The sequence below is a fragment of the Meleagris gallopavo genome, chromosome 9 (assembly GCF_905368555.1).
Source record: "Meleagris gallopavo chromosome 9, MGAL_WU_HG_1.1, whole genome shotgun sequence".
Taxonomy (NCBI): Eukaryota; Metazoa; Chordata; class Aves; order Galliformes; family Phasianidae; genus Meleagris; species Meleagris gallopavo.
This window is the reverse complement of record NC_139412.1, coordinates 11,484,894-11,498,284: the sequence shown is the minus strand read 5'-3', so window position 1 is coordinate 11,498,284 and position 13,391 is coordinate 11,484,894. Positions and strand designations below refer to the sequence as shown.

The window sequence follows — 13,391 nt, the reverse complement described above, 5'->3', positions numbered from 1 at the left end:
TCTGACAGACCATCATTCTAGACCAAACTTTCACCTGCTGACTAATCAAGTTGAAAACTTTTATTTCAGGTGAGGAACTGACCCCTTGGTTTGAACAGCGGCTCTTGAAAAGGCCTTAGGGCAGTTTTAATGTTAAGGCTGGTGAGGAATACGATGAGATATTTTAGCTCAACCAACAGCTACAAGGAGCCGTGAGCTCTGAAAAAGCTGCCGTGACCGCTCCTCACTGCCTCCCAGCACGGGTGCAGCTGATGGCCGGGAGAGAAATGGGGCAGGACCTGCTTGTTTCACCTGAGTACCTCCGTGCCTGCACTGCAGTTCGTGGCAGTGCAGCAGTACTGAACTCCGCCAACATGCAATATTTCTCCTTCCAGTGAGGAAGCTGAAAATAAAAGCAAATTTACCAGCTGTGTGTATTCCACTCTTTCACTCGGATACGCTGGGAGCACCGATCTCTGCAATCTCGCAAGCTGCCGAGGCCGGTGGTTTGTCAATCGCTGGCACCCTCTGCTGGAAGAGAACGCAGAGAAGATTTTATTGCTTAAGACACACAAGCAGGATTATCTTCTCCAAGAGAAACAAGGCGATTTTTTCAGGCTTCTGCTGTGTCGTTGCTATCTGCCCATAGGAACCACAAGGAGCCTCTGCTTGTAACTGTCTAGGTTGAAATTCTGCTGGAAGTTAATGGCAGAAGGCAATGGAGGGATATTCAACCAAGCACACTGGTAGCTCGAGCAAAATGAGCTCAGGAGCAGGACAGCTCATCCTCAGCGAGCTCTGCACCCAGAAGCGTTCTGCTGTGCGTGGCAGTGGCTGAAAAGAGCAAGGTTGGCCCTGTGTTACAAACCGTGCTGATGTGGCCACACTTGCTGTAACTGAAGTGCAATATGGGCTTGCAACTGCTACGCAGCAAAATGAACAAACTCGTCTTGGTATTAATTAGGGCAAAAGGATCAGCAACGAGGTATTTTGGCAGAGGTGAAATTTTGTAATCCATGATCATTTCCTAGCACATCCTAAAAGTATTCCCTAATGCAGTATATGAGCTGCTGCAGATCTGGCCTGAGTTAACCCCCCAGGACAGACATCTCTCTGGTGGCTGGAAAAGAGAAGGGCAGCCACCCAGAACACGAGCTGAACATCAAAGCCACACTTTAAATTGTTCCCTTTTTCTCCTCACTGATTGTTTTGTACTGTATCTGAAATCAGTCGGGAAGAAGAAAAAGACTTTGAGCAAGAGACTAAAGTAATGTTCAGAACTGTTTGACGTTTTATGTCTGGGGGATTTAGTCCCTTATCTCAGATGCCAGCTGAGAGGAATGAAAGACTTTCCTTGGAACAATGAAAATTAAAACGTCACTTACAAGAAGTAATGTTCAGACTGAAAGAAGTTTAGAGGTTCACCTTGAGGTTTGGCTTTGATTAAGTACCCAGCAATACCAGCACCTCTTTAAATTATCTAAACCTCTTGGTAATGAGCGGGTGGGAGGGTACCCTGTTTCTCCTGCACTTTCTGCAGTCTGCTGGGCATGGGAACAGCTCAAAGCAGCCATTTAGCCTCAGTTTGTGCACAGAAATCTTTCAGAGAGGCTCTTATTTTAGTGGTTATGGAGCAGTAAGGTAAAAGAATAGAAATACTAAGTGAGCTGAACTTTCCTAAATGTCTAGAATGGTTTGGGTTCTGTGTTGGTAACAGTTTGGTGTACTGTTTCTCTTCTTTAAACATTCCTCTTACCTAAATTCCAAGTGATGGTTGTACTGTACATGGCACTGCTTGTGGCTCAGCGCTCTTCCCAGCTGCTTTCTCTCCTCAATCCAACTGTTCTTCCCTTTGCTCTGCAGAGCCCACATGTTTGTGTTCCCTCAGGGAGCGTCAAGACATTTTAGACTTCAAGGGCCAAATTAATCCCTTGTCATTAAAAGAAATAAAGAGAATGGCATTAGAAAAAATTTGACCCCTCTTGTTCCACATAGTTTTGTATCCTACTGAGTTCTGCTCTATTACAGTCCTCGTGGCAGAGCTGCAATCTGAAACAACAAACACCATTCAGCTTCACAGTGTTTACACACACATAATTCTGGGTTAAATCTCAACAAATAGTCCAGGGTTAGGAGTTCTGCAGCCCATGCTCGTGGCCATCATCTCTGGTGTCTTCTGTGGTCTCAGTTCATCTGAGACATCCACACCAGTTATTGCAGGTTCCCCCAGTGCTATGATGCGATGAATCGTGCCAGCTCAATCACAAAAAAGAGGATTAAAAAGAGAGATTGTGACAGGTGGTCCCCAGACCACGGGCTGGTGAAGATTAAGGCAATTCCGCAGTGGTTGTATGAGTGGCACATGGTCTGCCTGCAAATTCAAAGCAGAGATAAGTGACTGTTGGCATATAAGGTTTCTCTCAAGTGTCAGAGCAATTGCAGAACTGCCAAGCAGATCACAACTTGTGTCTGCAGAATGCAAGACAGTGTCAGGAGAGATGACCACAAGAGACATCAAAGCAATTTCAAGAAAGAAACAAGCAGTAATCAGAAAGCACTATGAAGAGACAGAAAGAATGAGTCTTGCCATGGACATCTAAATCACTGCTTAATTTAATCCCCAGTAAGAGTATCTAACAGTCTAAGTGCAGCACTGGGGCTGACCTGGCTAAGGTCAGTCAACAAGCACCTTAATTCTCTTCTGAAAACTCCTAGGTGACGTGACATTTCTCATAGGGTGATCTCTTTGCTATTTTCATATTTGCTGTGTCTGCCTTTCTGTGGGACAGACTGAAATCTGGAATCTACAGTTATTGGGTCCCAAGCCTCCATCCTCTGCATCACTTTCTCCTATGGAAAAAAAGGCATCTACCTTTTCCCATCTTCTTTTCTTGGTGTAACTATGAAGGTTGAGTTCCTGCACGAAATTATCTAATAATATGCTTGTCTCTATTTTCAGTGCTTAAAGTAGTCTTAGGAGAAGCACTGCTGGACTTACAGCACATTGTTATGGCTACCACCTTGATAAACATAACCCTGTTCCGTCTGCTTGCTCTTCTCTTCAGGTATTTCCTGCTGAATCCTTATTGACTTTCCTATAAGTTTCTTTTCTTTATTTTCTATATCTTCACAGCTTTTTCCTCCACAGGTCTCCAAAACCTTCATGACCAGTCTTCACTTCTACCATCTCTCTATCACTATGAAAATGCTCATTCTTATTCCAGTTCCTTGTCAGTCCATGGAAAGCTTCCACGTTGTTAAAACGAGTGAAACTCCTATGGTTTGGTTTTTGGTTGTTTTTTTTTTTGCTCTTTCTATTTTGCTGTTTGAGAGGAGGCCCTTATAACTAACAACTCAAAGCCAGCTTCACTTCAAAGGCACTCTGCAATAAATCCACAGCTGTATATCCAAAGGAAGCTGAACTCACTGGTGTTTGGTAGGCACACACTCTCACCATGCTTCCCTCAATCAGAACGCAGAACACAAAACCTGTTAACAAATCAGGACAGAAACTATTTCTGTATTATTCTATAACCTAGCATGTTCCTTGACTTCCAGTTAGGTAATGCACACAGAAATACAAATGCAAGCCCTATACCACAACCTCACAGACACCCTGTCAGGATGCATTCCTGCCGTGCTCTGGTGAAGCAAACACCCGTGAAGACCTTCAGTTAAGCTCATGAAGCACGATTCAAGCTGTCATGGTACTCCTCAGTGCCTTCAGTTCAGACAGAAGTGCCAAGCCTCTGCCATCAGTCTGTTAGACTTAGCTGGAAAAATCCTGCTGCAGAAATGTTCAGCAGAAAATAAGAAGAGCCCAAGAGGTCAGATATTCATCCAATTCAGAGCAGGAGATTTTAAGAACAAATCTTCCTGTGAGATTCCCAGCATCTCAGGCTTCTAATCCCTTTGTGAACCCTGGAGCAGCTGGATGTGAAACAGAAAGAAAAACTTACAACAAACTGCAAAAAAAATCCAGACCTGTTTGAACTCCAGACAGATTGTGATTTGAGTTGGCAGTGAAAGTTTGGCTAAAGCCTTCCCGTGTTTACTCCCCATGCTCAGCGCCGCCTGGGCCTGATCTTTACACAGATGGAGCTCCTGCAGCTCCTGCTGGCTTCCAGTGAATCATGAGGACTGGTCCCTACTTGAAAATCAGCTCTATTGTACAGAAACAATCAGGAGCATTCAGGCTGAACAGCAGATCAAAAAGCACACCTCCACAAATCACCACCTCCATTAGTTCTGCCATGCTCTCTTCTAGTAACTGCCTCTAATAGGTGCCTCGTGTTTTAAGGCTGTGAGAGCCATTGGACTGCCTGGCCTTTTTTTGGGGGGTGGGACTCAGACAAGAGGACACAGCCCAGCAGGGAATACATACGTGAACACCAAATTTCGCTCTCAGAAGATTTCTTTTGTTGTAGAAAAGTGCAGAATTTAGGCTTACTCTTCTGGAAGGAGAAAACAGATGTGTCATCCGAAGAGGGAAAGAAGGAAAATCACCAGGAGCAGAAGGGCTCTCAAGGTCTAACACAAGGAAAATGTAGGACCTGGTTAGGTGCTGAAGTCTGCTCAAAATGGATGGCACTGGCAAAAACTAATGACCCTCAAAAGACTAATGGCGTTCTATCTCCTGATATAAGCCACCTCTGGCCCTCTTTCTTTGCTGAGGAAGAACAACAGCATGGGTTGTTTTTAATATTTCCTGGCTTTGTTTTTAAAGAGATGAAAATGAGAATGTTAAAAATAGTCTTCAATCAGCTTGTTGTGGCCAAACAAGCCATCACATGTGGAACACCGAGCGGCCCACTTGGGTCTGCATCAGCTACACAAAACAACTGTTCCTACTGTACATACAGATCAAAGACAGAACTGTCTTCTCTTTCAGGCACCTCTGAAAAAAAACGTTAAGATGTCTGTTGTCTTCTTCTTTATTTGTCTGGTGGTAGCTCTGTGTACATTCCTGTAATTGAAGCTCAATTAAATTTGCAGGTCACTTTAAAGGGAAAAAACAAGCCACCCTAAACTGACTGTGAAAAACAAACAAATAAGTAGATGGGAGAGCCCTGCAGCCCTAAGGAGAACAAGTTATTCCTACCTGCACCCTTGGCTCCCAATGCCTGCTCTGATTCTCTTCCCTGCACTCCCTTTAGCAGCATGCTGCTCACACAGGATACACAGCACAAAAGCCTATCAACAGGCTTCTATTAAGCAGTAATTGTTGCTATATAAAACATGCAATGATTATGTGCCCTCTTTTTAAACTAATAAATAAATTTACAGGTCTGATCCTTTCCTTTGGCAGAGGCAAGATACATTTTTGCAGATCCTAACACTGTCAATTCACTAGTTTGCTTTCACCTAAAAACTGTCCAAGGAACACACAGAAGAGACAAAGTCACACAAGTCCATAGATTACAAAGAGCTATTTTCTTGATGAAAAACTGTATCTTCAGAAAGCAGCTGATACTGTGGCTTTCTCTTCATCATTGCATCAGCTTCTTCTGCAGCTTTGTCATTAGAAAGGTGGAGTCCATTTTGCTAAGGATGTGCCCACAGCATGCCCCTGTCCTGGGATGACATCCCTCCACCAGTGACCCTTCAGTGACGTGCAGAGAGATACGTGTTTACCTATCACCTCAGCATGTGGGCCTCCTGGCTCTATCCTGAATTCATTTTTTTTTTATTTTCCTGCATTCCTCACTTCCTTTAATTACAACATAATAAAGCAATACCACCATCATTACTAATCTGCTGAAGGACAAGTCTCCAGGTAGCAAGCAGCTGCTGCAGGGAGGTTCCTGTCTGTTTTACATGATGCCAGAAATAGGAAACCGCTGTATGTGTCAGGAGCAGCACCACAGAGTTTCACTGATGTGAAAAGAGAATCGGGGCTCAGCCGCTTGGTGAAAGCAGAACTGCTCACCAGGGCAGTAGCAGACAGTTTGCCTTTCAGTCCTCAGAGGCTCAGTTTCAGTCTCTCAGGTCTGCTTCCCTGCCTGCTCTCATCCTTTGCTCACTCGTTGCTGAGACAGGCCTGGTTCTTGTTTCATCACCTTCCAACCTCCCTCAAGCAGATGTTCCTGCTGAACTAGCTCCTCCTCTCTAGTATTCATCTTTCTGTATGCATTAAAGCGATGGGGACAGCAGGCAGAAGGAGGTTGTCATATGGTTAAGCAGCAACCTTCATTCTCCAAGGCTCTCTGACCAGCACCTTACATCCTCTCCATACTCCCCTCCTTGTGGGTCAAGACATCCCAGGGAATAACAGGCTGCAAAGCAGGTCCTACCCTGCAGCAAACAGCTGGAAGCAGGTGGCACTGGTGGTGCACACCAGTGTGGCAATAATAAAGTATGTGGAGATGAAGAAAGACATTACACTGCGTTCCCAGCTATCAAGCATAGCATATTTGCATAATTTCTCATAGGCAGCATTGACTTAAGTGCCACACTAGTGAAATGCTAGCAGTATATTACTGCAGAGCATCAAAGACACTTCCCAAGGACCCAGGGCAGGGAGCAGTCAGATGTTCACCTGCATGGAGGGCGTTTATGGGCACGCTGGCTTGCTGCTGTGGGGCAGCTGCCAATAGGGAATGTTCTTAGTGTGTCTTCTGTATTTCACCATACTTTACTGAGGGACTGTCCAGGTGGTGCCAGCAGTCGGTGTTAGAGGGAAGCGTCCTTCAGAGCACGAGGACAGCACTGATCGGCACCTTGTAGCATCAAACCGTCACACTGCAGGCTCCTGTGAGCTGGCAGGGATTGCTTTTTGCTTTGTTTCCTGTTCTGTGTGTTCACTCGGCATTAAGAAACGGCAAGAATAGAGCTGAAAACTCGTTGAGCTCAACCTTTAACAACGAAGCAGATTACAAAACATGCTGAACAATGGGAAGGCAAAGTAGCTGCAAAAATTAGGAAGTTTCCAGCAAGTACTTTCTGCTTAGAATAACAGGAGTTTTTCATCAGCCGGCTGCCCACATAAAATTCACAAGAGAAATGTACATTTCCCTAAAAAAGAGAAACAAACATCACATGGGAAAAGACAGACTTTTCTCTAAGAGCTATTTCCATGGTAACTTCTGAATTCAAAGCTCAAGCTCTTTTGGCTGCAGGGATACTTAGAGAAGGTAACAAAATTGTTTGCTGTTGTTAATAATGGCAAACCATCACTGCCGGCCTCTCATGCAAATTAAGGTAGAAGTTTTTGTTTAAAGCTTGCCCAAATCCGGCTAAAAACAAGCGGGGAAAATGTCACCCTCAGAGACAACGTAAGGAATTAGAATAGGAACATATTGACTCTTTTACCCTTGTAGTTTACAATCAGCATCTAATCGTGCTTTTTATCCTGTCAAAATTCAAAGCAGGTCACATATTACATTATGTAAGCATATCCAAATTTTATACAACAATAAATTAATCTACTGCTACAGCAGTTCGGTGGACACCGCAGCACAGAACATCTACGAGCAACTGAAGGTGAGAGATTTTAAATCAGGAAACAAATGCTCCCTGGAATACATACAAACCACAGACCTTGATAGAGCCCGGCGTTTCATTTGCAAGAGTTTATCCCTGTTAAGTGAGGTAATATAACCCATGTGGAAAGAAGTAATAGATGGCTGACTTGTTAAAGATTGTATATGCAGAGAGGAAATGATGCACTAGTAACTTTCATTCAAAGGATTAATGCAATGGACAAGTTTAGGCATTTCTTAGCGTGTTAGCCTGAGTTATCAGCTGTCATTATGCTGTTTCACCAGGGAAGATGGGAGGAAATCATCGCATCTAGTTGTCTTAGTGACATACATCCTATTATGATGAACTCTGCAAAGTGCTAAGTGCGTGTTCAAAGCCTTCCTGGGGTCATTTTCCCCTGTTACAACAAATAATAAGGTTAGGAGTTAGTTTTGCTGAGGTAGCATGGGTGAATAAATTAGAGTTTGCCTTAAGCTAAACACAGCTTTGGGCTTTAAGTATCACATCAGTATTTAAAGAGCCCATTCTACAGCAGCACATTGCTTACCCCTGGCTGTCTTCATAGGGCGTCGGAGCTGCTCGGTATGGTGTAGACCGTGCCTATGGATTTACAGATAGGGTCCAATGCAAATTAGTGCACTTTACACTTGCAGGGCTGAAATGCAGCAAGATAAAATGCATCTCTCGATTCACTGAGCAACATTTGGAAAAGTCTCTAGTTCTAAATAGAGACTTCATTAAACATCTCTGAAAACAGAGACCTCTTCAACCATGGCTGCCAGAAAGCCTATTAGAAAGCACTGCATGGAAGGTAACTCACTGGCAAAAGTGCTGATACTTTTGGCAGATTAAAACTCAACTGAAACTATGAAATCACTGATAAAGCACAGATGTGGAAGCTGCTATCTAATATTAATCATAAATTGTCAGAAGGAAGATAATTTTGTGCAAGTGTTTCTAAAAATCTGCATTGTTGGCGGCCTCTTCTACAATCCATGGCAGGACTCCAAAGCGCTGCAGGAACCAGCTTTTTGGACATTTTGAGCACCTTTTGGAGCCTTAAGCAAGTTGCAGGAAGTGCTACAGATTATCGGCATGTTGGCCCAAAAGGTGTTGCACTGACTTACTACTTTTCAAAGCGGTCAGTTTGCAACTCTTTTCATCCTCACTGCTTATCTTGCTTCAGATGTGGATCCTGTCTGTAAAACAACTAGTTAGAAAGCAAGTGAACAAACAAACCACCCAAATCATAAAATCACAGCACGGCTTAGATTGGAAGGGATATTAAAGTTCACCCAACCCCTTGCTGTGGGCTGGTTGCCACCCACCAGATCAGGCTGCCCAGGGCTGTGTCTGACTCGGCTTTAGATGGCTCCAGGCTTGGGGCATCCATAACTTCTCTGGTTCTCAAGTGCTCTCGTCTTCTTTCTCGTCTACAGATGAAGAGGTCACTGCCATTCCTGAGCCGCTGTGAAGTCTTTGTAAAGCAGTAGATCTGATCAACCTTCACCCATGTGCAGCAATTACACTTCAGAGCCCCCGGCAAGTGGTCCCTGTAACTTCTTTCTGCTTCTGCAATTCAATTTCTCACTTGCAATCACGTATCATCTCCAGCTCTGACCCTCTTCTTCCACCTCCGACAGCTCAGCTGCTCCGCAGGAGCGAACCTTTGCTAGCAGGACAGTCCTGGGCTTTTCGTGCCTCGCTCTCCTTGGCCTTGCTGAGCGCTGCTTTCAGTGCAAAATCCTGCCCGTGTGGGGATGTGAGCTCCGGCAGGAACCAGCGGCTCATCCCCCAGGAATGAAGGACGGAGGTGAGGAAGGTGGAGCTGCAGTAGCTGCGAAACGTTTTCAGTTAGCGGCTCCTTCTTCGTTGCTGCAGGCAGAAGGGATTAGAGGCGGGCCGCGGGCCGGGCAATAAAACCTCCTGGAACGGGCCGTCGGCTGGCTGGGAGCACCGCGCTCCAGCCGCTGGGCCGCAGGGTGCCTCGTCTTAAAAGTAATAAATAATAGCGGCGCAGAGCGAGCCAAGCGGACGGAGCAGAAGCCGGGTTACCCACCACGAAACGTCGCCCCGAGGTCGCCCTGTGCTGCGGGACCTGCGGCCCGCGCTACTGCTGCTCGGCCCGGAGGCGCGCCTGGAGCAGAGCACATGCCCGGGGAGCGGCGGCCCGGCCCCCGGCAGCGGGTAAGCGGCTGTGCTCCTGGAGGGCGGGACGGTGGAGGGGATCTCCCGTTTGAGTCAGTTCTGCTCTTAGAGAAGTTTCCGAAGCTGCTAACAAAGTAAGCTAGCAACACTTCTGCTCTTTGTACAGTAGCGGAGCACGTGTGCTGCTAACGTGTTTTGATGGTTAATGAATACAGGTGCATCTAAGTAGTGCATTTGGCTCAATTTCTGTGTTGTGAGAGTTACCCGTAAAGAGACTCAAATTCCATAGGCAACCCAGCAGCAGCTTGTTTATATATAAAAAATGTGCAGTGATAGATCTATATTTTAACTCAGTCAACTACGTTCAAATGAACAGTAGCTGTGACATTTGAACATTGACTCGTATGAATGCTGAATTGAAACAATTTTTCCATGGGTGTAAATGGCCGATGCTACAGGAACGGTTGGTATATGGATGCTGTGCACTTCAGGCTTTTTCCAAGTATCTGCCAGTTCCTAACCTTGTTCTGCAGCAAGACTTCAGAGTAAAACTGCTCTTGGGTGACTTGAGGAATGAGCAATAGAGTATAACCTAGAACCCATTAGTGAACGGTTGACTAACACCATTCTCCATTTTCAGTGCCCTTCCTTCTTGTCGGCTCTGTGTTTGTGGCATTTGTTGCTGGTGGTGCCTGCATTGGGATTTGCTGCTGCAAGTGCTTAACATCGCAGGATGATGAGCAGCAAAGTGGACTTTCATCTGGTCAGACACGGCTAAGAACCCAATCTTCCTCCTCACCTCTCCAGCTCTGTTGCTAGTTCTGCTACCAGAAGCTTACTGAGAAGTGATCCTCAGCCCAGAAACATCTGCATGGCTCTTGCTCCATCTCTTCCCATCACTGGGCTGTCAGAAGAAGCTCAGTTCTTAAGTTCTTCATCTACTAGGGGCCATCTCCTGCATTCTTTCAGGCCAGCCACAGAATGCCCCTGATCGTATCACACTAATGGCTCCAGCATCTTTCCTTAAAAGACCTTATGGACACAGCACTAATGTATGTCCTGTTAGTGTAATCCAGGATGACCAAACGTTGTCCTCAGGAGTTCATATCTGAGAAAATGACACATCAGCATACAGCCTGGACTGCATTCAGCTTTACTACAAGAAGTTATTTGGAACTTAAATGAGAATTTGCAAGCATTTCAGTGCATCAGTAAGTGCATCAATCTTGACTTTTTCTATTTCTGAAGATTCTGGCTCTTGGTTTTTGTATTATTTTAATACTATCAAAAAGGGTGAGATTCTGAAGATTTCATACCTGTTCAAGGAGTAATTGAAGTTGTAGAAATATTTCACCCTTCTCGTGTCCTTTCAAACCTCTAGGGCCACACCATGCCCTAGAGGATACATTAAAGAGCTTGATTTCAATTTCCATACTGTGACACTTCTCCTGTAGACAAAGAAAGGCTGTACTTAACTTTGTATTTCTATCGGTAAGCTGATGCAAGGGGGTAAAACACTGCCGGTGGCTCACCTGCCCCCAGCGAGCTAGGAGCAACTTCTAGTCCTACCTTCAGTGAAGTGCATGTTTAGTACAGATAGCAGGGAAGGTAGTAAAACATAAACAAAAAATAAAATTTGTTCCAGTGGCTTGGTAGTCTTTTTTTTCTTTCTTCACACCGCTGGACACTTCATGTGGGGAAGGTAAAACTAAAACATGACTTAAAACGTGACTCCAGTCGGGGTTTTCAGTTCTCTGTGACCATGCTGGAAAAGCTCTTCCCTGCTTGGCCTCTTTATTAAGACGCTCGCTGTCTGACCACAGCCTTCTCCTTTGCAGCAAAACACCAGTAGGAAGAAGTGGTCAAAATACCCTGCTCACTGCTGGAGTGATTTAACGCTTCCTCACAGCGTGGAAACCTAAGTGACTACACTGTGAAGGCATGCTAAAAAGCCTCCACAGGCGTCTCCAGGAAGAGCAGGGACCAAGGTTTAACAATTTTGTGTGCCTGAAAGGTAAACTAGCAGCTTTGACTGCATCAGTACTGCCCATTGGATGGAGGCTGCTACAGCAAAGGTACTTGGAGACTTCACTTATCAATCGACAGAACTGTTCTTTGTAAGCAAACAGGTGACCTTAGATTGTTATGTATAATGTAAAGTATATTTTACCATGGAACCTTGCTCTAGTGAGCAGTATGCCCTGCCTAATGCTGACATAAGCATGCACATATCCTGCTGCCCAAGTTTGTAGGGGCAAGCTGACATAACTGAAGCACTGCCTGACATTTTCCTGGGTGTGAATCAGAAATTTCACATATTAGCTGACCCAGAGGTATGATTTCACACTTGTTTATCCAGTTCCTATTATAGAACAGTGAAAACAAAATATCCTGAAAATAAAAGCTTCCCCAAAACACTGAGATCCGACTGTCACACACCTGGTTTACTTCTAGAAAACAAACAAAATAAAACAAACCAGCAGCAAAGCAAGGCTTCTGGAATGATGCTCTTGAATTTGCTTGAACTTAACCAAATATGTTGTTCTCTTTACAGAAAGGGAAATGTTACTGGGATTCACTGATATCTATGCCAACAAAGTACTGCAGTGGGACTGCTGGTTTTTAAAGCTAGGTTTCAAACTTGTGTTGCTGGAAGCACTTTGAAAATTCTTTCCTTTTTTGTTATCGGGTACCTGTTTGCTTTTGGCTTGGGACAATCTGTAGCGGAAAGGAGTATTTTATCTGGTTAACATCCAATTTTGCTATCCTGCTGACAAAAACTCCAGAGACAAACGAACAAAAGATCCCCTGTGCAATGCTCTGTGCACTGAAATACAGAGGAATTTCTGTAGCATTGATGCTGCTGGAAGATAACATTTTATGCTTGTAGACTTGAGCGTTAGGAATAGAGAATAGGTGAGCTTATCCGCCCATCTCTCCTTTCCTGAGTCACAGTTGTTCTAGCACAGACTTTTCTGAACTAGAAAGGTAAAGGAATGTTGAGCTGCAGTCAGGACACCTAAACCACAACCTACAGTGTGTACAGGCCTCCTGCCAACAACGGGGATCTCCAGGAGGTGGCTGGAGAAGGCTTTAAATGAGATAAGGGAGCAGAGAACCTGCTTTCCTGATAGCAGAAGACAGAAAAAGGGTCAAGAACTCACGTGTAGCCCTAAAGAATTAAAGAGAAAGAAAGCTGATAAGAACAGAGGAGCAGAAAAGGTGGACGGCTCTATGGTCACTGCCTTGGCTGCTTTGGGATTAGCAGCAAGCATTTCTCTCCCAGACCTTTCCCTGCAATTGAAGGGCTGAGGCTGAAAGCAAAGGCGCTCAACCCAGCCGAGTACTGAGGCAATGCAGGGATGCAGGTTTCTCTGGACCCCTTCCCAGCGTTTCCTGTAACGCTAGGGCTAAAGCTTATTGCAACGACGCCAGGTCAAATACTTCAAGTGCGTGCTATTTTCCAAGACTACAATATGGGAAAAGAGAAAACAAGCAGCATTCAACTTGCTGCACCTGGGGCTGCGGAGACGATTCTCAGTGAGCGCCTGCTCGGCCGAGGGGGCTGCGAAAAAAGCGCAGAGTAACTTTTATGTGAACGTTATCACTTTCCTGACCTGATTACAGCGTTAGCTCCCAAGACTTTGTAGCCTTCCACAACGGTGTCCAGCTGCCTTCCTAGGGCTTTGTCCACATTTGTCATTGCCTTTGTTTGAACAGGGATCTTCATTTCATTTAACTTAATGTGTTCCTCATGGATCTCAGATAAACCAAAACATATT

The 13,391-nt window shown here is 45.0% G+C and overlaps 1 protein-coding gene and 1 pseudogene across 3 annotated transcripts in view; one reads left to right on the top strand and one right to left on the bottom strand.

Annotated features, from left to right (window-relative positions):
* Positions 1-9,609, bottom strand: part of MTMR8 (myotubularin related protein 8) — a 42,718-nt gene extending 33,109 nt beyond the window's left edge. The window contains exons 1-3 of one of the 2 annotated variants that reach the window (XM_010715334.4): positions 8,790-9,609; positions 1,736-1,909; positions 405-510 (exon numbers count right to left, since the gene is read on the bottom strand). In XM_010715334.4, coding sequence (XP_010713636.1) covers positions 405-510; positions 1,736-1,851 — 222 coding nt within the window. In that variant the 5' untranslated portion in view covers positions 1,852-1,909; positions 8,790-9,609. The remainder of the gene's footprint in view (positions 1-404; positions 511-1,735; positions 1,910-8,789) is intronic. The other variant, XM_019618241.3, reaches the window with a different exon arrangement.
* On the top strand, positions 2,222-11,256 carry LOC146543778 (protein shisa-1-like; annotated as a pseudogene). The gene is made up of 4 exons (XR_014885064.1): positions 2,222-2,311; positions 3,113-3,259; positions 9,474-9,644; positions 10,250-11,256. The product of XR_014885064.1 is annotated as a protein shisa-1-like (transcript).
* The last annotated feature ends 2,135 nt before the right edge of the window (positions 11,257-13,391 follow it).